Source organism: Thermobia domestica, chromosome 5, assembly GCF_964235325.1.
Source record: "Thermobia domestica chromosome 5, izTheDome1.hap1.1, whole genome shotgun sequence".
NCBI lineage: Eukaryota > Metazoa > Arthropoda > Insecta > Zygentoma > Lepismatidae > Thermobia > Thermobia domestica.
The window spans coordinates 38,992,722-39,019,656 of record NC_137458.1 but is presented as its reverse complement, the minus strand read 5'-3'; the positions used below and the strand labels follow the sequence as shown (position 1 = coordinate 39,019,656).

General features: G+C 37.0%; 1 protein-coding gene across 5 annotated transcripts in view; it reads left to right on the top strand.

The window, feature by feature from the left end:
• Positions 1–26,935, top strand: part of LOC145685873 (uncharacterized) — a 167,784-nt gene that overhangs the window by 74,168 nt on the left and 66,681 nt on the right. For all 5 annotated transcript variants that reach the window (XM_081758538.1, XM_081758537.1, XM_081758539.1 and 2 more), the window contains exon 11: positions 16,826–17,085. In XM_081758538.1, coding sequence (XP_081614664.1) covers positions 16,826–17,085 — 260 coding nt within the window. The remainder of the gene's footprint in view (positions 1–16,825; positions 17,086–26,935) is intronic.

The following is a 26,935-nucleotide window of genomic DNA, read 5'->3' as shown; positions in this document are numbered from 1 at the left end:
TTTTTTTCTTTTAACACTGGTATGAGAAACGAGGTACGGTTGAAACACCTGTATGATAACTTTTTTTTTTTTAAAGTTCGCAGAAAGCGTTTGTAGGGCTATTATTATTATTATTATTATTTTTTTTTTTTTAACACGCAAATACTTTTCGTAAAATGTTTAAGAGTTCCGTTTCGATCACTTTATTTTGTTGCAATATGAGATAAATATGCACACTCAATAACTATTCATGAAAGCATCGACCTAAAGAATTATCAAATATCTCAATAAAAATTAGTAAATATACTGATATCTGTATTTAAAATATCAAAATGTGAATGAATAAGCAAATAGCAAAACATGTTAAAGGTACTAAAATATTAAAATTATTGTTAAAGTTTCGATATCACTCTAATATATTTGAAAAATATGAAAATCATTGAAAAAGTAAAATGAATGGAAATGTAAACACATGATAAACTGACAATATATAAACAAAATAAGATTTTCACCTGTATGTCCTTTTTTTTTTTTTTAACTGTGCCTCGTGTTGTTTGGCAGAAAAGAACGAAAAATCGTTTTTCAAAAATAAAAAAAATAAACTTAAGTGTCAAAATTGACGTTCATAGTAATTCCAAGAAATAAGCATGATTCTGCATATCAAAGAAAAGATCGTGATTTCGTTGACATGTATGAAGAAAATTCGGCACGCCATAAGATCAAATGCCATCTGCTCGTCGTGAAAATCGAGACTTTAATTCAGTAATGCTCAATACAACAAATGGTTTCGTTCTGAAACAAAGTTATTATTAGCTTAGGCCTAGAATAATGGTTTTGTTCACTTCTAAAACGTAAACATTGTAGGGTTACCAGAATAGATGGGTATTATCTGCAAAAAATTTATTAATAAAGTGTTGAAAACTATTCAATATTGATCCAAGTTTTTCGAAGGTCTGAATCAAGGAAGTTGACTCGCTAGTCCAAACATTCCTGAAAATAAATGGTCATTATGCCATGAATTGACCAAAACCATAGGTGGGAAAATGTGTAATACTACACGTACTTACACACAAAATATGCCATCGACACCTGCGAGGCAAGACTAGAAACGAGCGTAGGCCTGCAACCATAGGCACTTACAAAATGTTTCTATACATAACTGAAATATCAACACTAATATTCAGTAAAATGCGCGTATGTTCCCTGGAACATAACGTACATCATCCACCTGGAAAAAGATGTGTAAACACACAAAATACAAATGCTCTCCTAGCATCGTAAAGATATGTCTCTATAAGACAAAATACATGAGACCTGTGAAAAGAAAAACATGAGATACAAACAAAAATATAGTCAACGACATTACAACTTCCTGGTTGGTCTGAAAACATCCAAATTAAATTCCCTACAAGACGGTTATGTCATACCACGACAGTTAAACTTTCTTAGGCATCTTCGCTACAAATATTCGAAATGGTCTTATTAACACATTAAAATTCAAAGTCATCGAGCATACGAAATAATTGATAGAAAATAATTTTTTATAAAACGTTATGGCTTCATGCTGTTGGAAAGAAAGGAAATAAGTTTATTTTTTCGGGATCTATATCAATATCTCAGAGACGGCTGAAACCTCATAAATAATGGGCCATGTCGATTTTTGAAGAAAATCATCCGTCATTGGCAGTATGGCTGAAACCTAAAGATTTGTATTCCAAAACCTTTGGCCATGTTAATTTCTGAAATCCTCCATACTGTTTGTTATGGCTGAAACCTAAAGATTTATATTTCAAAACCTTTGGCCATGTTGATTTCTGAAGGAAATCCTCCATAACAAAAACAATTTTACTAAAAAATTCCAAATAGTTTTGGGACATACTGTGACTAAAATATAACTTTCTCAAAATTAACATGAAAAATAAACATTACAACTCATTAGCATACAAGTACACAATATAGTTACGATTCATAAACGTTAAAATATTCGCTGAAATGTTACTAGACAATAACATACACTAAAAAAAAATCTAACCTAAGAATACACATGGTTAGTTACGGGTTACTATAAAAGAAGAAGGGAAATGAAAAACTATATTTTGCGATTGATGGCGAAAATACAGTTAGCTATGGAATATCCAATGGATTAGCCACATCCATTTTTGCAACAGATCTGCAATTCCAGGAAATATTGCCTCCCTGAAAAAAAATTATATTTATCCCCATAAAATATCCTACCCGAAGAAGTTTCCCTACGGTCGTTCAGTGGTCTAGAGAAGACGAAAAAAAAATGTTAATTAGAAATTACAAGAAAATATAGAAGTTAAACATATTTCCACATACATATTAATATGTGGGGAAAAACGACCGTTCACCATCAGAATATCTGTTCATATAGTTCCTTCTAGAATAAAAAGATTACTGCTTTCGTTCGGAGAATTATACTATTCACACGACATTCCTGCACATTCTGTTACCAACAAGGAAATGTCTGTTATCACTTGTTTAAGGCTTAGCCTACTTTCCGTTCTAAACTTTTCTCTTCGAACAAAATATATGTCACATCCTGGAAATTCAAATAAATCAAAATCGGGTAAATGACGTAAATGAGGTTCAATAAAATTACAGTAAACACTTCAAAATGAAAACGAAAATCTAAGATTTACACTGAAAAATAAATTTAACATTGATTATAAGTGTAAAATTCCATATTCTACGCATGAGATTACATACTAAGTTTCAATGACAAATATACACGTGTACAGTATATATAATTAACAACTAAAAATTTTCTTATCTATACATTCTACTTTTCTTAAAGGGAAATCAAACTAATTGTGAGTCATACGTATGATAACATGTTTAAGGATTTGGAAAGTGGGAAGGGATTCTAAAAAGATTTTTTTTTAATCTTAAAAAACAATAGAAATATATTATAACGCTAAAATATCTTCCCACTAGCTGGGGATACGGAAATCGCGCCAAGATTTCAAATTGCTTTTAAAATGCAATTCCCCTACGTATGTGATACGTTAATTATTTACTAAAAGATCTAAATTCAAACATCTGAAATGAAAACAAGAAAAAATTAATGACATTAAACTAATAGTAAGTCAGTGATAAGGTTTGCAACATTAGTATTCAATTGTGAGGCGCGACACGGAGTAAAGACCAAAAGCGGAAAAGAATCAGCTGTGTGTCGTTCGTCATTCGTAACCATAAGCACAGGTGGTCGAGAATGCAGCGACTATCTTATCAAAATAAAGAAAGAAAAACGTGTTATCTGCTCATTGCCGAACAGTTAAAAGCTAGAAGCAAAAATAAGTTTGAGAGAAATGCGTAGTTCTTCTTTTCGTATCCAGGTGTTCTATCAAAAACTAAAAGCAAAAAGGAAGAAAAATGAATGAATGTCTATCGCTTAAAAGTTGAAAGAAAGATTAAAAGAAATGCGTTGCTTTCCTGAAAGAAAATTCGTATCAGTGTAGGATTTTTTTTTTTTAATGAAGTGAACCTCACTTAACATCTGTTTTAATTCCTGCTCTCTGTATAGCTTCTACGTAATTGTAGTCCACCGGTAAGGTTAGGTGTGATTAATGGGATACACGTAGGCTCCCAATATTTTGAATTGAAGTAATAATGTAACCAAGGATCTCCTAAATAAAGAGATAACAAACGGGTGGTTGATAAGTTATTAACCTGTAAAGGAGTTGAATTATTCTCATCGGACTTGTCGTTTTCGGATTTTGACAAGTTGACTTCTCCACTAGGGGAAAAAGAGATTGGTTCTTGAGTTTCATTAACAGGTGACAAATTAAGGTCATGCAAAAGATCTGGTAGTTGGCGACGTGCCAAGGCCATCCAAATTTCACGGGTTTCAGGGGTAGGTTCCCATAACTTGGTCCTGTCTATCGAGTGAAGTCCTAAATATTCACCTGTGGAAGGGTCAACAAGTTCAACAACACGGTCATTAATGACCTTAACACATAAAAGGGGTCCTCGGTACAAATCAAAAAATTTTGATATTTCACCTTTCAATAGACTACTGATGTTACGCTGTTTGAGAAAAATCAAACTTCCTTGTTTTAAACGTCGTCGCTGTTGTTGACTATCGTTCCATCGTGCGTTCCTTTTTTCAATGATGGCTTTTCGTCGGTGGTCTGCCATAAGTAATTTATTCGACCAACTAATCCCGTCTTCCTTATCAAAATCTTCAGATACCTGTAAACCAAAATGCTTAAAAATGGGACGAGAAAAATGAATATTAAGATACAAACTTGCTGGTGAAACGCCAAGACTTTCAACGATGGAGTAGTTATGTAAGAGAACTGCTTGCGTCAGGTTCTCGGCCCATTTATTATGTGACTGACAACTTAATAACCTAAGAGTAGATACAAGAATTTTATTAGAGTGTTCTGTGATGTTACTCATTGGGTGATACGGTGTTGTATGATGGACTTTAATATTGTACTCTTGCATTTTAGATAGAAACTTTTTGCTATGAAACACTGCAGCGTTATCTGTCAGCACTGCCTGAACGATACCTAAATGTAGCATGTATATATCAAATAAACACTTGATGACTGAAGTAGCAGTGGCGTTCTTCAAGGGGTAAGCTGTACAATATTGAGTAAACACATCAACAGTAACCAGTGCGAAGCGCGCACCATTTTTGCCTGATGGGTATGGGCCTAAAAAATCAAGGGCTAATAAAGCTCTAGGTTCTGAATAAGGATTAGTGGACAAGAAACGAGCTGGTGGGTGGTGATCGGATTTAAATTGCATACATTTCACGCAATCCTTTAAATGTTTCTTCACATCTGATCTCATTTTGCTCCAATAAAATGATTTTGAAATGATCCGAAGCGTTCTGTCTACTCCCGGGTGATCTAAATCGTCATGGTAAGCTGTAAGAACGTTATTCACTAATGACCTGGGAATGCAAATTTTATATGAATCTGGGAAATGAAAATCTCTGTATAAAAGAATAACATTATCGAGTTTGAAAATTTTTTCCCAATTGCGTGAATTCCTTGGAAGTTCTTTTATTTCCTCGCCTGCTAAAAAAGAAATAATGGGGAAATAATCAGGATCTTCCTTTTGCGCGTTCTGTAATTCTTCAACTGAAATATTTGTGATTTCGTCTTGAATAGCCTGTAAAAGATGAACACGTTTAGTTGGTAATTCTTTGGAGGGGAAGAGACGTGAAAGCGCATCTGCACAAAGGTTCTCGGAACCTTTCTGGAAACGTATTTCGTACTCCAGCTGTTGTAATTCCAGGGACCATCTAAGAAGACGAGTGTTCCAAGGCTTAGCCTTATCCAACCAACTGAGATTTTTATGATCTGTAATAAAAATAACATGGTGACCAATTAGCAATTGACGCCATTTTCGGACCGCAAATACGATTGCAAGACATTCGATCTCACTCACACTATAGCGAGACTCCGCAGGTGTTAAAGTCCGACTAGCGAACTGGATTACCTTTTTCTGTCCATCACTGTACTGATATAGGACTGCACTGACTCCCAAGCGGGATGCATCCGATTCTAAGTAATAAGGTAAATTCAAGTCAGGATGTGACAAGAGAACATCTTTGCAAATATCGTCTTTAACTTGTTGAAAAGATTGTTCGTGTTCTTCAAGCCATTGCCACCGTTTTCCCTTTTTGAGAAGCTGAAAAAGAGGTTGCATTTTTTCTGAGAAATGAGGAATAAAATTTCGTGACCAATTAAAGAGACCGATTACAGATTGTAAAGATTTAATATTGGTGGGTCTGGGTAAGTTACGAACCGCTTCTATGGTTTTTGGATCTTTTTTGATGCCTTCGGGAGTAATCAAAAAACCTAGAAAAGATATTGAATTAGTGCAAAACGAACATTTTTCAATGTTGAGAGTAAGGTTGTGTTCTCTAAACTTTTCAAAGATTTGTCTCAGCAATGCAAGATGTTCTTCGAAACTATCTGTAAAGCAAGCCAAATCGTCAATGTATCGTAAGATTTTAGCATGTAACTCTGGTCCCAATACTTTTTGGAGCATACTGTTTAAAACACTGCTACCATTTTTGTAACCAAAACATGTGACTCGATATTGGTAATGCTGGCCTTCGAAATTGAATGCTGTATATTCCTGGGACTTAGGAGTAAGCAAGGCCTGATTATAGCTACTTACAAGATCCAGGGAGCTAAGGAAAGGTTTACATTTTACTTTTAATAATAAGTCCTGTATGCCCTCAGATTTTGTTTGACGAAGTTCCACAAACTGGTTCGGCAAGCGAAGATCAACACATATTCTTGGTTTCCCGTTTTTCTTGGGAACTACAAGGATAGGATTGCTGTGAACAGAATTTGAATGACAAATTAATCCTAATTCTAATAACTTATGAATCTCATCTCGTACATCTTGGAGATACTTATGAGGGATGGGATATTGTTTACGTACCAGTGGCTTGTCAGTTTTCACCTCCATCTCATAAACGAAGTCTTTACAGAGACCTGGATAATTCGTAAAAATATCCTTATATTGTGATAAAAGAGAGTATAATTGCTTTTTCTGTCGGTTGTTTAAATTAAAAGTGCGGTTAACAGCATCTCTAATCTGCTCGTCTGTAGCACATTGTTTTACAAAAGTGGCAGCTGAAATAGAAAAATTGTTGTCTATCGTATCTCTCTCTTCATCTTCGGAGATTTCCTGAAAGTCAAAATTTTCTGGTAAAAGATTAATAATGGTTTTCAAATTATTATATTCCATGGAAATCGTACCATCCGAAAGATTAATTTGGCTTCTCAAAGCAGTAAGTGCATCAAGTCCTAAAATAAGATCCTGATTAAGAGATTCTGTAACATAAACTTTTACATAAACAGAAATGTTATCAATTTGAATAGTGACCAATGTGTAACCTCTTACTTTTCTTCTGGTTGACCCACTGAAATCCACTAAAAGTACATCATCAGCTGGAGTGAGTTTGGTGACGTCACATCTGCGCTAATGCGTTTCCAAAGCGCTAAAGACATGAGGCACGTATCGGAGCCTGTGTCCGCCAGACATTCAACTACAGTATTACAAACTAAAAATTTAAGTTTAGCAGAGATAGAGTTGGGTTGCGCATTAATATAATGGTCTAGACAGTCTGTGTCCGATTCGCAATCACTTCTAGCTAAATCAGGATTATTTACACTACAAATGTGAGTATGCGATACCAGAAAATGCTTAGTTGGACCTACAGTGGGATAGTATGTATTGACCGGTACCCGGTCCTCAGTACCGCCTTCTAATTGTTTTCCGAGTGGCCAGAATTCCATTCATTACGTCGGTTTGACCGGTTTGAGTCGTTCCTATTGTTATGATTTTGCCTATTGTTGTTATTTCTACTATTATTATTCCTCCTTTCATTATTGGTACTATTGTTTCGCCGATTCCTAGAATTATTGTTCTTTCGTTCAGGTCTAGTGTTAGAATTATCGCGCGAGTTGCGATTCCTGTTCCGTTCCTCACTATTTCTCTGATCACGTGATCTCGAGGGTCGGTTCCTATTATTTCTACTATTGTCATGTCGCGTACGACCTCGGTTCTGATTCCTATCAATTCTCATATTATTTACACGCTGATCCTGGTACCTTTGATTATTACTCTTATTATACGAAAAATTTCGTTGGTTACTTTGGAAACTGAAATTTTGATTACCATTATAATTATTACCCTGCTTGTATCTTTCTTCTCTACGACTTTGCTGAGCATGTAAAGTTTCTAATTTTTGAATTGCGGCCAAAAACTCCCTGATATTATTACATGAATGAAGAAAGAGTTCAGTTTTAAATCTATTAGGCAAAGTCTGTATTACATCTGTAAGTATGAGAAATTCAGGCAATTGCGGTGTCAATTCACGAAGTTTATTGAATTGATCTAGCGCGAAATCGTGTACGGAACTATGTACCTTGGGATCGAACCTAGTACTCTTACAGGTTGATAGCCTGTGTTGTACTGTAGCTTTTCCCGCGAAAGCTTCAATAAGTGCTTGTTTGATTTGCTCATAGTTAGTAAAGTCGTCTTTCCTGATATTGTACCAACTTAACGAAACTCCTTGCAACAAATGTGGAATGAGTTTAAACAGAGCTTTATCAGAAAGGTTGGCTAATTGAGCTGTAAGCTCTAGCTTTTGCAAATAATTGTGAATTGATTCACTGGAAGGATCACCCTGAAATTTAGGAAAACACTGTATTTCCTTAAGCATGACATCGTCTTTTAATTTCGTATTTTTTCTCTGGCGATTAGTGAAAGTAACATTTTTGTCGCGCTTACGCCTTCGGTCACATACAACCTTGATTTCTGAATCATCACTTGCACTGTCACTACTACTGGTGTTCTTACACTCCGAATAAGCCGAATCACTATAATGCCTAACTTGTCTAGGAGCATCTGCTTCTACTCGGGGTTCGAATTCTGACGCTCTATTTTCGTTACTTTCTACTCTCTGGGCGAGCTCTACCATATCACGTCTAATTTCTTTTATATTCTTATCTATTGCCCGTATTTCGGCGCGACATTCTGCGTTAGATTCATTTTTTACCTTCATATTGTAATCTATCAGTTTCGCCTCTTCAAATACCATTTTAATGTCTTTACCTTGCCTTTCTACGCGTTCAGAAATTTCCTCAACACGGTCATGCATCTCATCTAATTTATCGATTGTATCTATATGTAAACTAACGCAGCGTTCCTTATTAGCCTGACACACATCTCGGGCTGATTCCAACTGCCCTTGGAGGGATTGTGTGTAATCGTGCAAGCCTCCTAAATGATTCTGAATTTTACAGACTTTTGTTTCTATTTGTTCTACACGATGGCATGTTTCTTCAGTCTGTTGCCTAACTTCGACGCTGGTCTGTGTGGCGAGTTCGATTGCCTGTTTAGTACTATGACTGACTTCGTGAAGCTGGTCATGAATCTTAAGTGTGATGCCGTCGTATTTTTGTTCGAGGATTTCGTTCCTTCGTTTGCTTTCGGCCTCCACATTCCTAATACTTTGTTCTAATCTTTGGTTATTTTCGCGACATTCCCTTTGTACAGCGTCTAACTTCTGACCTAACTCACTCTTTAGTTCTTTTTCTAATCTATCAATATTCTCTTTATTACTTTGTTCTAATCTAGCAAAATTCTCATCATTTTTATCTGCTTTTTGTAAAAGTAAATCTAGCTTAGTAGCCAAGTCTACTTCCTTGTGTGCCATCTTGAACAAGATAAAGCTTAAAACATACAATTAGAATAAAATGAACTATCACAAGAATATATGATTAAAATCACCTGAAAGAGATTTTTTTTTTAAATTCCTGGTACTGAGCTGAAGAAAAAAAATGGTATATTAAAATATTAATCTTATGTGTATATTCGAGCACCAACGGTCTCGATTCGGGTCGGTAGTTCGGGCGCCATTTATTTGTAACCTGCTGTAGTTCTGTTCGCTGTCCTCGGCTCGTGGTATTACCAATAAGTATACTCCTGATACTTTAACTTACCTGGACAGGACGACGAAGACCTCTCCAAGAAAGGTTACAAACTGTTTCCCAAAAAGCTCGTCGGTCTCAATAATGAGATGAGCATTAGGCGCCGAGAGGTTCGGGTGTCTCGTCTCGGAAACCTCACGGACGATCAGACGGTCATCCAGACCATAACGCACACAAACATCACTCATACAAACAACGAAAACACACTGGATTAATTGACACTATACTTATTTATTAGAACACTATTTTGAAAAAAAAAATAACGAAGAGAAATGAACACAACACTGGACACTAATAAATTTTGCCGCTGAAATTACGTTTTGCCCTTTTCGGGAAATAGAGCCCTTTCTATATATATGATTATAATTCAGGTATCACTATAAATACTTTGCTCACACCATTAACACACTTGGGGGATTCGCACTGGGGAAAAGTTGTCTGGATCGTCCCACGATGAATCCAGTTGTTACGCTGAACAGTCCTGTAGCGTAAAGGTGAATCTTCAGCAAACACACAAAAGAAGATCTCCACAATGGAATACAGATATTGGAGGGCGCGTATGTAACATTTTAAACGCACAAGGTCTGAGGACCTGGGATTTCACTGATTGGGGCTAGCCGTAAGAAATCGTCCTTCACCGGCTAAATAGCTTGTGCCCCTTAACACAACTTATGTTTGAAGTTCAACGCGAGATGCGTGGTTGCATCTTCCAGACCTGGAGTCAAACTCCTCGAGCATCCAAGCTCAAGCTACGGGTTGCAATGGTCAACGGAAAAGTGTTGGCAGTTCATTTCAAAAATCACGCAGTTAACTCACCTGTATACACATACAAACAGAATATGGAAAACAATTTCTGTTAATTTTAGTCAACTGCCTATAATGCACTAGACACGGCGATAACACTGGCGTGAGAAAGTACAGATAACGAACTACGAAAATTGTGAGGCTGGTGCCACTTTGGCTACTGGGACATCTGGTCAGCCCGTATTTCTCTAATCTATTGTAATGTTTCCATAAGCGATTAACGAAAGCACTTAATTCAGTTCCAAATAGCTGCAGAATATATACTGTGCATATAATAAGTCAGGGAGAAACACTGAAATGGTTAGTCACTAACTGAAATGTTCTCAGCAAAAGCAATGTTTTAAATATATATATGAGAAAACGATGAAAGACTTCTTTGTCCAATTGTGTGGGAAAGAAGCAATTCCCACCAAGAAAGAACTTATGTGCGTTGCAGAATAAAGTATAAATTGAAAATAATGATCACTGTCTTGACGAAATATATAGAGTGTCCACAAAAAATCCTTCTATAACCTGGTAGCGGTTATATATGCATTAAGTAGAAAGTTCATTAAATATGAAAGAAACTGGTTGCATAAAATAATAAATAGATCAAGTTATTAGAATATTTCATGTATAGTAAATATTATACACTATACACTATTAATGTAAAACAATGATTGAAATTAACAATAAAGCTAATTTTAAAAAATAAAGCATAATGTGGGTTGCTCTATTGATCTCTATAGAGTGAAAACAATAATAGATACCGAGAAGCTGTTTTCTGCAGTCAATCAAGCATCCTTAGAACCTTCACTCCAATTTCTCTACTAAACCCGGATGTGGTAGAAATATACTGCCATTTCCTGTTTCGATATTAATTGCCAAAATATCACGCCATACCAACCAATCTCTTTCATGCATGTGTGTACATGACACTGCTATTTTTGAATTTTATTTATTTACGTGTATTTACTTATAGCTGGTATCACTATGAGTAAGCAAAAGATATCTTCGGCATAACACTAAAGAATTTTGTTATTTTGTGGTGTCTTAAAAAAGTTTTATTTTCTATGTCATCTTGTACCTTAAATCAGTATTTCCCAACCATTGCGTCTCGCAGTCTTATAGCAGGGTGGGAAAAAATCATGATATATTTAAAAAAAAAACATTCTTGTTGATTTTTTTATTTAAATCGATTTTTTTCATTTAAATCAAATCTTTCTGCTCGTAGAATACAATTCGCAAACTGAAGAAAAAACAGGAGTTAGTATTAAATGTTAATCATGCTATTCAAATGAAAGTATTGGGGTTGAAGTGTGAATTAATCCCCAATCGGTAACCTATTTCAATCCCAAACAATGTTTCTTAAGTATTAAGGAAAAAGTACAGCAACATTTATCAACATGACACTTTCTTTTTCATAAAAGTTACTGATATTTAGCAAGGGCATATTTGAAAAAATCGGAACTAGCTTGCGGCACGAAATATATATGAAATGCACAAATTTCACTTATAAAATAAAAAAAAGAAAGGAATCGATCCCCTTTAAATACGCCCGTATTATCTGGGAACAAACAAACAGAAGCGCACACAAAAGAATTTTCATCTTAAATGTCCATGGGGATTTCTCCGTTCGAATAGTTAACGATTTAAAAACCGTATGTTACGAAGAGAAAAAAGCAGGATTTCCCCGTTACTCATTCATAACGGGATTTTCCGTAATCATCCTCTGCATAAAGCACTCGTTTTTATACCGTGCTGTACATACACTTGAGTCTCATTGTATTCGGATTATTATCTTCCATAATCGAAATAATAGAACAGAAACGGGATTTTACTAATTGTCACTTTAAATTAATTTATTTCAGCATTTGATTTAAATCAATCTACCCTGTCTGATAGTGTGTCGTGAAATTTTAGGTTTGAAAGTAATGAAGCATTTATTAATTGGATAAAATCAATTTTGAAACAGACTTCCAATCAATGTCTCCACTGGCAGCAACAATACTTAGTACTACATAGAGTCACTGCTTCATAGAAACTTAATGAACTTAACTTACTCGCACACTAGCATTTTTTTATGTTATTATTATGAAACCAAGTAAATGTGTCACAATTTTGTGCGCATTCAGGAAAGTATGTTGTCAGTCAAAAAAGGGTGGGAACCACTGCCTTAAATTGTTTCTTATTGCATGTTTTAATGTTTATTCTACATTACAAATAGATGCAATTTATATATTGTTAACATTACATTTGAAAGTGAACTCGCTTGGTTAATTTCTTTAAAATACCTGTCATAGGTCATAGAGATTTACCATTTTATTTTATTTATTTATTTATTTTTCTATGTTAAATTCTTGACGTGTGTCATTGATTTGTAGAAAACTGCATTGAATTTCGCTTATCTACTCAAAAAATATAATTGTCAAAATCCATTTTTGAGTGTGTACTATTATAAAGATATGCCACTATCCTAATATTACTTTGGAGTATATCTTATTTAGCAGAGAATTAGCTAAATAATAATAATGAACTAAATTATATATTTTTTATGTTTTATTGTAACATTAAAGAGGGGAATATAAAGGACACGTGCCTACTGAATCTCAAATAGAGTTGCTAATTCATGCAAAGTTCTAAACATACACAGCTTTATGAATCTGATTTGTCAGCTTGTGTAAAGAGTCCAGTATTTATTATTTATTGATTTATGTTGGATGTCCACATATTCATTTATTGACTGCCTGAGAAACAATTTTTATTAAGACTTATCATCAGTGATGTGAGACTATTCTTTTTTTTTTTCTAATTACATAAAACTGTTTTGTATGCATCAAAAACGCTAGTGATTCGGAAGACTTAGCTAGTAAAATTCATTTACGTCTAAAAATGCAGTCAATGTTCTCTTCCGTAGTTTTATGTTTTCGTTGCTAAATCGTGGAAGTGTTTGTTTATGTTATGTAATGTATTATGTCAATGTGTATTTTATATAAGAAAACTAAAAAAATGCTCCTTTCCCAATTATCTAACCATCTCTAACGTCAAAAGTACCTGTTAAGTCGAAATCATCTCATCTACACGTGTCTGGAGTGAGCAAAAATACCAGCAAATTTGGGTCTTTAAATACTCTCTTCAACCCGGAAACGGGGAGTTAGTCTCCAGGGTCAGACGAGAGCCGGTCTTCGGAGTTATCTTTAGTCAGTCGTAAAGTTGTCGAAAGACTGTCAACGGAGTCGGTCCGGGGAGAACACGGGAGTCAGTCGGGAACATTCTTTGGAGTCAGGCTAGAGAACATCGGAGAGAGTAATTTAGTGAACGAGCCAACCGATCAGTAATTCGGTCAACGACAGGCGAAACATCAAACAATCATATATATATATATATATATATATATATATATATATATATATATATATATATATATATATATATATATATATATATAAATCAGCAAGCCCAGCAGAGAAAATGGAACAAGTACTGTAACATCAAATTTCATCCCTTCTTTCCCCCAGCCCTCACGTACTCACTCTCTCTCTCTTCAAATATCTAAAAATCCTCACTTTTATTTCTCTTAAAATCAAACTGGTGTCGTCCGGTCCCAGGACCCGATCTACCTATAAAAAACATCCCAAAAAACTCTCATTAACAACACAGCTTTCTTTGAAAATTCTTTTCAAATTAAACACCCGTAAAATGATGGAGATGCTGATTTTTTTCTCACTTTGTTTAACCCCGTAAAATGCTAAAGATGCTGGCCTTTTCTTAGTAATTTTTCCTATATTCCCCCCACCGTAAAATAGTGCAGATGCTGGTTTCTTCTTTACAGCCTTTCAATTAAGTTTTTTTTCTAATCATTTTCACCGCTTCCCCTCCGCCACCCTCTCTGTATTACACTACTCAAAAGCTATTAGTTTCCCTTCTTTCACTTCCAGCCTAATACACGCAACTTTTTAGAAGCCAATAAAATTCCAGTTGTAAAAGAGTTTTTGTTACTTTAAAAAAAAAGAAAAAGAAAAAACTTCAAAAGTGGGTCTTTGGCAGTTCATTTTAAAGAAAATGAAAAGTGATTGTACGGAAAAGCGAGTGAGAATAACCATTTGCAACTTTCATGGTTTCCTGTCTGCTTGCATTTAATTAAACATATACTCAGCGATCTATGCAAATATATGCATTGAAATGTTAAGCCGTAATGTTACACATGGTGAAACGTTTTCTTGCACCAAAAACTAGTTACTAGTCCCACTTTACCCAGGTTACCTAGATTTTCTAAAAGATACAACTTTAACATTTCCTTCGTTTCTTCCAGAAGTAGAAAAGTTACCATGTATAAGAACTATAAGCTTCGTATAATCTGCTCATTTCCACTTTCAATTCATTTACTTCAGGAATTCAATATTTACATTGTACTTCAGTTTATCGTTTTTCGATTAAATCGAATGTTTGGAAAAATTTCTTTGATTTGTGACATGATTCTCGTGGTTAGATTTCTGCAGGTGTTCAGATAAACTGGGAATAAGTGTTATTTTTAGTATCCCTACTATGCTCGTTGATCCTAGTTTTAATGCTTCTTTTTATTCTGCATATGCAAATTTCATTGTGGTTACATAACCCTTTAGAAAATGAGAGGTACCTTGCTAATTTCGTATTTTGCTAGTATTTTCCCGATTTTGTTCATTTCGTACAGAATACAATCCAGGTTTAGGACCTTATGACCATTATAGTCAACGGAAATTCTTTAAGAATGGCCTTTTTTGAGCATATCAGTTACATATGTCTATGTTATTAATTTTAGTTTAAAATCCACGCGTACAAAATGGCTAAAACATCAGGTTTCTTCCTTTGAAACAATGAAATCCTAACCTTATTGTACCTCGTAAACATGTTTAAAAATAGTTATTTTCGATTTTGAGGATATTCATACCTCAAAACATGGATTAGCAATGAAAATTTTTTATATATACTAATGAAAGAAGAAAACAACTTTTTTTTTTTTTTTTTTACAAGGGATCTTTTTGTGTTACAGAATTCGTACTATAGAGGATCTGGTGTGTGAAAAAAAAATATGTTGTTTCCTTCTTTCATTAGTACATATATATATCCAGTCGGTCACTTTTTCACTCTGTGTGTTATACTTAGGGATCGGCAAAACCGGCCGACATTTCGGTTTTCACCAAAACCGGTTTCGGATTTCTCTAAAAGCCGGTTTGCTTTTTCACCGAAACCTGTTTTGGTTTGCTCCATAAATCTGTTCTTTTGTCACTGAAACCGGTTTCGGTTTTCTTCAAAACCGGTTCGGTTTTCACCGAAACTTTTGGAAAACATATAAAACTTTCTGTTGAAACGGAATCGGTTTCTGGAGAACAACGAAACACTAGTCTGGTCAGAAATAAAACCAATTTTGGAAAAAAACTAGAACCGGTTTTAAAGAAAACCGAAACTGGACCCGATGAAAAACCGAACCGGTTTTGGAGAAAACCGGAAAACCGGTTTTTGTGTCTACCACTAGTTATAGTAGCATTCGCACCTATAGAAGATCTAATGTGTGAAAAAAAAATTGGTTGTTTCCTTCTTTTATTAGTATGTACGTGAAATAACCGTTATAATGTGCTCGGTATATGGACACAGGATTTTGCAATCACAGCGTGGGTCTGTGGTACAACTCACATGATCCGAGATGAGAGCACCAACCTCGAGAGTTGAAGAGTGAGTGGCTATTCTGGAAGGAGGACTGAGTTACTTAGTGGTTAACGCATCGGTATGATATGCCGGAGGTCCCGGGTTCGAGTCTTGGTCCAGTCGGTCTCCTTTTCACTCTTTGTGTATTAAATTTTTTTTTTTTACCTTTTTTTTATCGTCTTACAATATTTTGCATTTCTTTGAGACCAAGATACCCGAGTTTCACTTTTCTAAGTACTATCACTATGGGTTCAATACTAAGATATTCCGAAAATTGACTTCGAGAGCTCAATATTTACATCCTTCTTTTATTTTTTTAAATATTCTTTTTATCTTTCTGTACGTCATTTTTGCTACTTAAAGAAGCTAAGAAAAATAAAGGAAAATTAGTGTTTGTAAATGAAGAGTGGGAGACAATGTAATAAGTCCGGTTCATATGAGTTCATGAACTTTCCTGTATACGAATGATAATATCTATGGTAGAGGAAAGTAGTTGAAATAGAAATTGGAATTTTCATTCACTATATCATTGCTGATTTAGTATTTGTGCCAATTCCAGCTACCGCCAAGTAGATTTCATGGTGGACAAACATCGTATGTGCGTGCGTTTTGTCAGAATTCTCCCATTTTCTCCCACTTTCGTCACTCTCCATTATTAGCCATCTCATCATCATCTTCCTTTGCCTCAGTGCATTATCGTGGAATGCTAAACTAAGAAATAAAATTTGTACCAAATATGTTTACTTCAATTGTTTTTACAACAATATTATTTTTCTTGTATATGTTACATGCTGTAACTTTAGCAGTGTTAGGTATGTACATTTGTTCTTTAGTTTTTCACCAGAGATTTAGGAATCAAAGATTAAACACATGTTCTGTTATTGCAGGTTTATCTGATGATGAGAAAGTGACCAGTGTAGGAAATAATAATAATGGGATGGATGAAATTTTAGAATTTATTCAGGATTGGCACTCAGAATCTGAGAGTTATATTGAAGAGAAAAATAATTCTCGGGAAAGCAGTTTGCATCCTAAATTTAACACCTTCAAAGGTAGAAGAAAGTCTAAAAGGTTCCTTTCAGGAAATAATAGTGAACAAAAACAAGCTGTTCAACTTATAAAACAAAATTCATTGACACCAAATAAGGTTAGTATTCAGTATTCTTGTTTTATAAGTAGGATAAAGGACAGACTAAAATTAATACTAACTCATTCAAAAGATGAAAAACTAGTTGTGACATTCTGAAAAAAGTTCTGATGCAATCATATACTAGATGCAATCATATAGAAGAATTCATACAGAAACATGTTGCTTTACATGTTATCTACGTGCTGCAACTTGTGATTACTGAAATGTATTCATCATTGGTCTTTGACTTCTTCATGATGTGACCCACTTATTTCCTTGTCTTTGTTGATTAGTTGATTGTATTGGAGTTTAACCTTCGTTTTCGTATTAAAGCTAGTTAAGATACGAACGCGTCTTAATGTGGGGTTCAAACTAAATGAATTTCGAATCGAGCATTGGATTAAAAGTTGGAATACTGCTACGAGGGGCATTTTTTCACAACCGTAATGAAACCAAATATATTATCTCAATCTACAGACCTTTCTTTCACTTTTTCACATAGCCTCTCTCTCTTTTTCCCACACAATTTTCCCATCGTTCTGCAAGTTTGAAAATACCTTTGCGATAGAATTCCAATCCCTCTGCCCGTAGACATTGACGTACTTCTTGCCGAATATCCTCCAGTGTCTCGTAGCGATGATCTTGCATCTGTTCCTTCACAAAACCGAAAAGATAGTAGTCGCGGGAGTGGGGGTGGGGTGGTGGTGCCATATCGGGGCTGTAGGGAGGATGTAGAAGTGTTTCCCTCCCAAATCTCCTGATCTGCTCCATGAGGCACGACGGAGCTTCAAAAGTGTCTGGATGTAGCGGGCAGAACTTATGGTTTGTCCAGGCTCAAGAAAGTCAACCAGAATGCAACCCTGTGCATCCCAGAAGACGCTCCCCATAACTTTTCCTACCGATTGCACTGTCTTCGCTTTCTTCGGTGGCGAATTCAAGTAGTGTCATTTCATACTCTGTCGTTTCGTTTCAAGTTCATAATAATGGAACCAGCTTTCTTCTACAGTCACAATACTCGTCAAAAAGTCAACACCTTCATGTCGAAATCTCTGAAGAAGGGTTTGGGCAATGGTTAGTCTGTGACGTTTGTGGTCATCGGTTAATAAACCGGAGACCCAATTTGCACAAATCTTCCGATAACCTAAGCTGTGGATCATTTCTTGCACTGCACTATGTCCAACACCAAGTTTTGCAGCGATTTCATTCACAGTGATATGCCTATCTTCCCTAATCAGCTCATCAACCCTTACCGTGACGTCCCAGCGATTGTTTCACGTGATACCCCTGTCTTGCATCAATGGCCTTGCAGCGTAGTTTCCATTACAGGAGACTGCGTTGAAGAACACTTTGGTCCATGCGATCCTATTCCTCCTAACATGTTTTCCAAAGACCCTCAATTCTGCGGGACGCCTGCTTCCCAAGGTCCATTTCCAAAACAGAAACTCACAAAAATCCATGGGAGACGTATCGGGGGATTTAACAGGGATGTCTGTAAAGGCTATTGCATGAATGCTCGTTTCACGTGCCATCCGATCCATGTCTGCGTGGACTTTGCCGTATGACTGGATGACAACACGAGATGTGTCGCTGCCATAGAGAGAAGGAATATCATGTCTGTAGGTTGGCTCCAAAATGTTTTTCTGGCAATAGGTAGCATTGATTTTAGACTTTTTGTCCACTCTGCGCAATGGAAGTTTGCCATTATAGCAATAACCATCAACAACCATGAACTCACGTGGAAAACTTTCACCAGATTCACGTTCCGAGTCAGATCGATCTCTGGAATCACATGGACGAAGTAGATGGCCCTTTTTTCAGTCACATCCCGACAGATACACCCATGCTTCACCCAGTAACACTATATACTTTCAGAGGTCACCAACCAGATGGCGTTTGTAGAGCTTTCGGCTGTTGGTCTTCCTCTCCTGAACATGTGAAGCAGGCAGCTTATGATCTTAAGTCTTGTGCTTCCGCACGAGTTGTAAAACGTAGCCTATAATGCGATTTACAGTTGCGGGCTAACTTCCACAGCTTGTGCAATCGCTCTTTATATTACCGGGTTTTCACGTCGCACCAGAGAACTCACTTTCCGCACAAGAGCGGGGAGACGCTTAGACTTCCGATATGTTTGAGGCCTACTTTGACTGGTTCCATCAACAAGTACGGTGCACGCTTTTCTGCGATAAAACACTGCGTTGATGACCTTTTTTGACCATGGAAGACTTCCGTCTTGTACTGTTTAATTACTGGCTATACTATAATCAATGTTGGAGAGGGCACATATGTACTGAAGAGCTATTGTCATCGTGCATTGGGAAATTTAGTCGCTGACTTGAACTGAAATCTTTTAATTTTGATAATTTAGCCAAATATGAAATAAAAAAAATAATAAATGAATTTTGGAATTCTTACTTCGTATGTATGTTTTAGGATTAACTAATTCATATCGGACTTCCGAAGAGGAAACATCAAAGCAATTTAATGACCGTGTCTATAGCGTCAACTCCCAGTCACGACCCCTCTTCAGTTTTATTAGAAAGAGGAAAAGAAAGATTGAGAAAGAGGAGAAGGTAGGGGAAAGGAGGAAAAGGGGAAAAGGAAAAGGAGAAATGAAAAATGAACTAGAGATAAGGGATTATCGGATAATTATGGAAGTATGGTAAAGAAACTTGAATAGTGATTAAAAAGGTGATTCATATTCGAAGGTTATTACTTGAGGATCAATTCTGAAATGATTCCGATGAGACACGTTACCTCATACTACCCCGACCTGGATCCAGGCAACTACACAAGTGAGAGTTACCCCAACCCAGCCCAGATGACGAGTAGTTTTAAATTAATTGGTTGTCTATTATTTCGACATGTTAAATAGCCTGTATCCAGTATCTGAATATTCATAATGGAGATCGAACACATTTGAATCAGCCAAGAAAAAAAAAATTAAAGTAATGTATATATTTTCCACAAATAGAAGTTTTGAGATTTCTAAAAAGACTGTCGTTATTCAGGCTCACCCTGTTATTTTGAGTTTTCTCCCAGAGCCGATTTAGACTAATTTAGGATTGGTTATCTTTCAGAACTTCCATCATACCCTAATACATATAACATGCTATTACACACTTATTATAAACACTATCATAGTAAATCAATATTAAATGCTACCACTTACAACTAAGTTTGTAATTCATTCACGCACACTCACATACATACAGGACAGCGTATCGATACGGGTGAAAATAGTTTTAAAAGAAACCATCTAACTACAATTTGGTGAACATTTATTACATCTACTGAGAAATTAAACACAGAATTTTGTGAACATGCAATAAGTATACGTATAAATGTATCAATCCACATATGAAATTGAACATCAGCAATGTAATAATATATATATATATATATAAACAAAATTAACTGCTGGTAAAATATGATATAAGTCCGTAAATATCGTTACATTCTACAATTTTCTGAGTAAAGAAAAAAAAAAACTTGAAAGGAGGGTTATAATGTGTCTATCTCATATATAAAGAATTTTAATTAATTCTACGAGTCCTCTCCCGTACCTTTAAACGAGCAATAATTTCACATATTCTTAAAGCACCCTTTCTGGTGTCCATGCATTTAACTTCATTTCATTTTAAGATTCACACATGAGGCTGTATTTATTAATCGTAACCGACATATATTCGGTTCGTAGAAGTATTTATCGACACATTTTTCCCATTTCTGGATTAAGAGAGCAAAGTTTTGTCACTAATATCACGGTGACTATGTTACTTATTCGGTCATTCCATTTACTATCCCATTCACTGACTATCTTTCGGTCAATATCACCTTGTATTACCAGGTGCACACATTTATCATTAGATTCAGACAATGTATAAAGAAACGAGAATTTTCCAAGTCCAGAAGGATTTTTGTTTGTATTGAGAACACGACTACTGAGGTGGAAACACTGGTCAAGTTTGAGGATTCCATGGAAGGGAAGGAATCGAAATGTAATTCTACAGGAGGATTTCAGTTTAATAATTTGAAGGTAGATTTAATAATACAGTAGGATTACGATGACCTGCCTTAATCCCATGCTACATGCAATTAATGTAATACAGACGATGTTAGCTGTTACATATGTTACTTAATAATATTACAAAGATTAGAGCGAATATCTAACATGCGGCGGTATTTTCTAACATTTACATTTTACATTTATCGGATATTTAGGAACTATGGCAACCAAGAACCCTTTGGGGTAGGTACAAAGACCCTTTACATATATTTATTTACTCAATTCACCATTATACTTTTTATTTTAATATCATATTTATATTCCACACATATTTACATCTTAATATACATATACTAATTAATTATTTAAACTTTCAAATTAATAATCCCGACAAATTAAATTTTTAGGTTGCAACATAAGAAAATCCGAATATATCACAAGTTTAACTAAGTGAACGCACATAATGATAAAATTAATATTCTCAAGCATTCTATTTAGACTAATAGACATTTAATTCGCATAGCAGGCACGTAAACACAGGATATGTATAAATATGATTCTAAAATGTTAATACTACTTTTGGGCCCAAACAACTACAACAACATTCAAGTTTAAGGTTACCAATGGAAACAAAAATAGAAATAACTGATAATTCAACGGAGAATTCCAAATGGATAATGATTTAAAGAAAGTAAAATTTAATCGTATGCTGAACTATCACTCGCTATTGCAGTGAGTCAAAATATGATGGAAAAAGTTTCCATAATATTCCACATCGACAAATACCTCCACTAATCGTGTCTCGCAACATCTCAGTTGATAATTCAGGTTCAAAAGATATGTTAAATGGTTGATATATGTCGAGTTCAAAGCTTGGGGCGGAAGGTTGAAAAATTAAAAAAATAATTATTGAAGAAGAGAATACAGGGATAGGTAGAGAAGAGAAAGAAAAAGCGGCGGGCCAAATGCGCAGTTAAATCCCCTATGTCCAATAAGCTAGGACACTAAAACTACAAAGATAAGTGTTCGAATTTTGACATACAACAATCCACAGCAAAATATACTTTCATATGTGCCGGAACAGGTGGCTTACAAAAATGCGTGGCCCAACGGGCTCTCTGAGTGCCTAAGTACAAGTCCGTGCCTTCTAGGAAACCATCTCACAAGGAATAAGCCTTGTTTAATGATTGACTATTAACCGTTTCCGGTACCAATTCACTCAGATTACGGCCGGAAGGTTGGTGTAGTCTCTTAATTTAGAATTTCAAAAAAAAAAAAATATCCGACCCCTCAGAAACATAAGAGTTACGAGTAAAGTATGGAAAACTAGACTAAAGTCAATAAAACAGAAGAAATCCTAACAGGGATTTGCCAAAAAAAAATAAAAAAATAAAATAAATTTTGTACTAGTAAGTTGTCTGCCAAATCTTACTAGTAGCTACCAAATCCGCAAGGCGGAGGCGTCAACTATTTCAGAACACTATATCTACTAGAAGTAGAATAAATGAAAATTCATGGACATAGGGGATTTTGGACGCCCTGTTACGGAGAGTCTGCTGTAATAAATTTTCTATATTATTCAACCCTATCCACTCTGCCACCTCTACGAACAGCAACGAACTTCGCTTAATCAGGTGACGTGGAAAAAAATTAGAGTTGCAAAGTAGTATTGCAAATGTAACCTGAACGCGTATATTTGAATTGTACCAATTTTGCAAACAGCTATTCGGTTCTGTGATTAACTGAAAAAATATCCGGAATCATTTGCTATATGATCACTATTCGTATCGTCAGGCTGGATGATCAGTTAGTATGTCCGTTTACTATTAAGGTCAAGCCACAAAGTGAAAATACAATCTATCATTTTTCCATGACATACTCTCCTCACACAATATTCTAACGTAATGATTAATGTACTAATATATTTATAATATATTTATTATTATACAAATACAATCAATACCTCGTAATAAAATTTACAACTGGGCACATATGCATGGGTGTGCTATTTATTCACTCTCACTATATATATATATATATATATATATATATATATATATATATATATATATATATATCATTAATATATATCATTAATATTATCATTACTCACGTATATATTTATTCATTTTCCTATGACGTAGATTTATTTTCAGACACCCTATACTCTACAATTACGCCCAAGACTGTACAAAGCAGTCTTGTTATACATTAAAATCAACAAATTATTATAGTACACTAATCAATACGCGTGATTTTGTATGAACTGACATTAGATTCTTTCAAAACAAATTACAGTATATTTCACTTTGCGGCTTCAAATTATTTCGTAAGCAACGAAAATTCAATATCATTAACTACATGCAATTATATTTTCAGAAAATGTCAACAATGCAATCGTTCATAGAAAGCAACGGAGAGAGAGAATTTGAAACTGCAGCCAGACAACAAAATAAAGCCATATAGACAAACTTCAGATTAAGGGAAAAAGCAAAGTTTACTGTTATTAATAATTCGATTACTGGACTATATAAATGATTGTGCTTTTCAGATACCGAATTTTAATGTAATTTGTCTACATATTTATGGACCAGAATTAATTCATATGGACCAGAAGTAATATTTAAGCACCAATAATTACAAAATAAGGGTAATTTTCGGGCGGACTAGATGGTTAAGTCTCGGATTAACAAAAACCTAGCGGTGAATAGTTCTCACCCCGACACGAGATGGCATTAGTAGTACGAAAACAAACTGTGCACAATTAAATACTCTTTGTACTCTGTTATCGTTAGCCATAAGCAATATAAAATGTAGTTACGGTACGTAATTACTATGAATTTTCATTATGAATCAATGTACTTATTACAACGGACCAAAGGAGATGAATAATCGATGAGCATGCGGAGGCCCACACCACACAAGAGAGTGTCCAAAGACCAACAGAGACACACCAGCCACTTGCGCAAACTGTGGAGGGGAACACCCCGCCAACTACCAGGGATGCGCATACCTCAAGGCCGCCAAAGCACGGGAAAGCAACCCAAGCAACGCAATCTCCAACCAGCGCACCAACCAGAAGAGGGCCAGTCAACCACCCAAGAAACAGCCGCCCGGGGATCCCACCCCCCACCAATAGCTCCCCCACAACCAGGCAGCAGCAAGACACAAGAAACACCTGCAGAGAAATCCAGATCAACCAACGCCCAAGAACCCAGAGATAGAGCTGACCCTCCCAAGGGAACCAAGCCCGCAGCCAGCGAACGCACCACTGACACCACGACAGCACAGTCTAACGCAACGACCGATACGACCAGCAGTGAACCATCCTTGGCCTCCACCATCAAGGAAGTCATGCAGCTCTTCCACGGACTGAACATCAAGTCATTCCTCACGAAACTAAAGTCAGGACTACAGAAAATCTCCACCGAAACAGATCCAATAGTTAAAATGACGACACTCCTGGAAGTCTTTGCAACACTCGTTGATGATGGCTCGGCCTAAACACCATATTACCAGGCATCTACGTGTAGCGAGCTGGAACGCTGCAGGCATTAAAGACAGTAAAGAAGAACTCACCGACTTCCTCACCCGGGAGGGGATCGACGTTGTGCTCCTCAGCGAGACCCACCTCCACGAACCAACACCCTTCAAAATAAGGAACTACACGTTGTACAGGACTGACAGGCAAGGACCAAGGGGCGGCACAGAAGTCCTAATTAAGCAGCAAATTCCACACGATTTGATACAACTTCCAGCCCTCCAGTGTATCGAAGCAACTGGTGTCCTCATCCATTCCCCGGACGGCCCACTCCATATGATCTCAGTGTATAAGAAGCCAGACGCACGGCTCCATGCACCAGATCTGCACCAGCTACGGCAGTTAGGACAACGGGTAGTGTTGGGAGGAGACCTGAATTGCAAGCATCCCGCTTGGAATTCCAGAGTCTCCAACACCAATGGAAGAGCGCTCTACCGAGCCCTCCGACATCTCGACTTCTTGGCAACAGCACCGCCAGATCCAACCCACTTCCCTCGGAATGGAGGCAACCCCGACGTGCTGGATATGATCCTGTCAGCGAATACAACAATAACGGACGGCCCCCACGCGGTGACAGCATTGCAGTCGGATCACATTCCAGTGGTGTACACAATCACAGTGCGCACCCATGTGTCACGAGCAGACTTGCCTCCAATCCGCAACACCAACTGGGACGAGTACACAAGAAGTCTGGCAGCCATGGTGGACCCAAGACTACCATTGAACACACCTGAAGACCTCGACGAAGCCGTAGCATCACTCACTGCTTCCATGCAGTCAGCATACAGGTTGGCAACAACAACAAATCGAGTGCAACCACCGACACAGCAGAAGCCAGATCTTCGAACGACGGTACTTATCCACCTAAAGAGATGGGCGAGGAAGAAGTGGCAAACCACCCGCCACCCAAGGTATAAAACACTATGGAATGCTCTTACAGCTAGAGTGAAGAAGAGGCTCCTCAGGCTCCGACTGCAACAATGGAACCAACGACTCCAAGACCTTGAAGCACCGTCACGCGACTTCTGGCGCCTACTCCGTTCTCTATCCAAGACGACCGCACCACCCAAGCTGCAACCAATACGGGGGCCGCATGGACTAGCGTACACCCCAGAAGATCAAGCCAACTTGCACGCTGACTACCTGGAGGAAGTCTTCACAGAAAACAACACACCGATCCAACCACACATCCAGGAAGAAGTCCGACACAGCCTCCAGCAGATACGACAACAACCATCACTCCTTCCGGTGGAAGACCGAGTCACACCCAGGGAAATCAGGAAGGTCATCCAGAAGCTCAACCCGAACAAAGCAGCGGGCCCAGACAGGATCCCACCGCTAGCTCTGAAGAACGCGCCAAGGAAAGTGGTGGTACTCCTCAGCAGACTGACGAACGCAATCTTCAGCATGGGATACTTTCCCCCAGTCTGGAAGGAAGCTCGAGTAATACTCATTCCTAAGCCAAACGCCACCAGGACTGATCTAAAGAATTACAGACCAATCAGTCTGCTCAGCCATACGAGCAAAGTAGTAGAGCGTGTGCTACACCGAAGACTGATGAGGAACATTGATGGTGCCAACATCCTACCTGATCATCAATACGGCTTCCGTCCAGGCCATGGAACGACAATGCAGTTGGTCAGAGTAACGGAGCAGATCACATACCAATTTAACGAAAAAGGCCACACCTTGGAACTCTTCCTAGACATAGGAAAGGCCTTTGACAAGGTGTGGCATGAAGGTTTGCTCCACAAGCTCTACCAGGCACAACTCCCACTGTACCAACTCAAAACAATAGAGAGCTACTTAACCGACAGGACCTTCCGAGTCTCCCATGCACAACACCTAACTGGACTACGGAGAATCAGAGCCGGAGTACCCCAGGGATCCTGCCTGTCCCCGATACTCTATAATATCTACACCGCAGATCTACCCACAACCAGAACCACAACCACCGCCACATTTGCGGATGACACGGCGATCTTCGCCAGCCACCGCAACTTCAGATATGCAGAACTTTATCTCCAACGCCACATTGAGCTTCTGGAGACCTGGACCAATAACTGGAAGATCAAGGTGAACACCGAGAAGACAGCGCTTGTAGACTTCACCAAAAATATCAAGGCAAAGGACTACCACTTCACCCTCCATGGAGCTGCAATTCCTCCAAAACTGAAGGCTAAATACTTAGGAGTAATCCTGGACCGACGTTTGAACTTCGCTGACCACCTGGAAGCAACAGCAAGGCGAGCCACGATCCGACTCAAGCACCTCCTTCCCATTCTCCTCAGCCCACAGCTAACCCTAGAAACACGACGTCA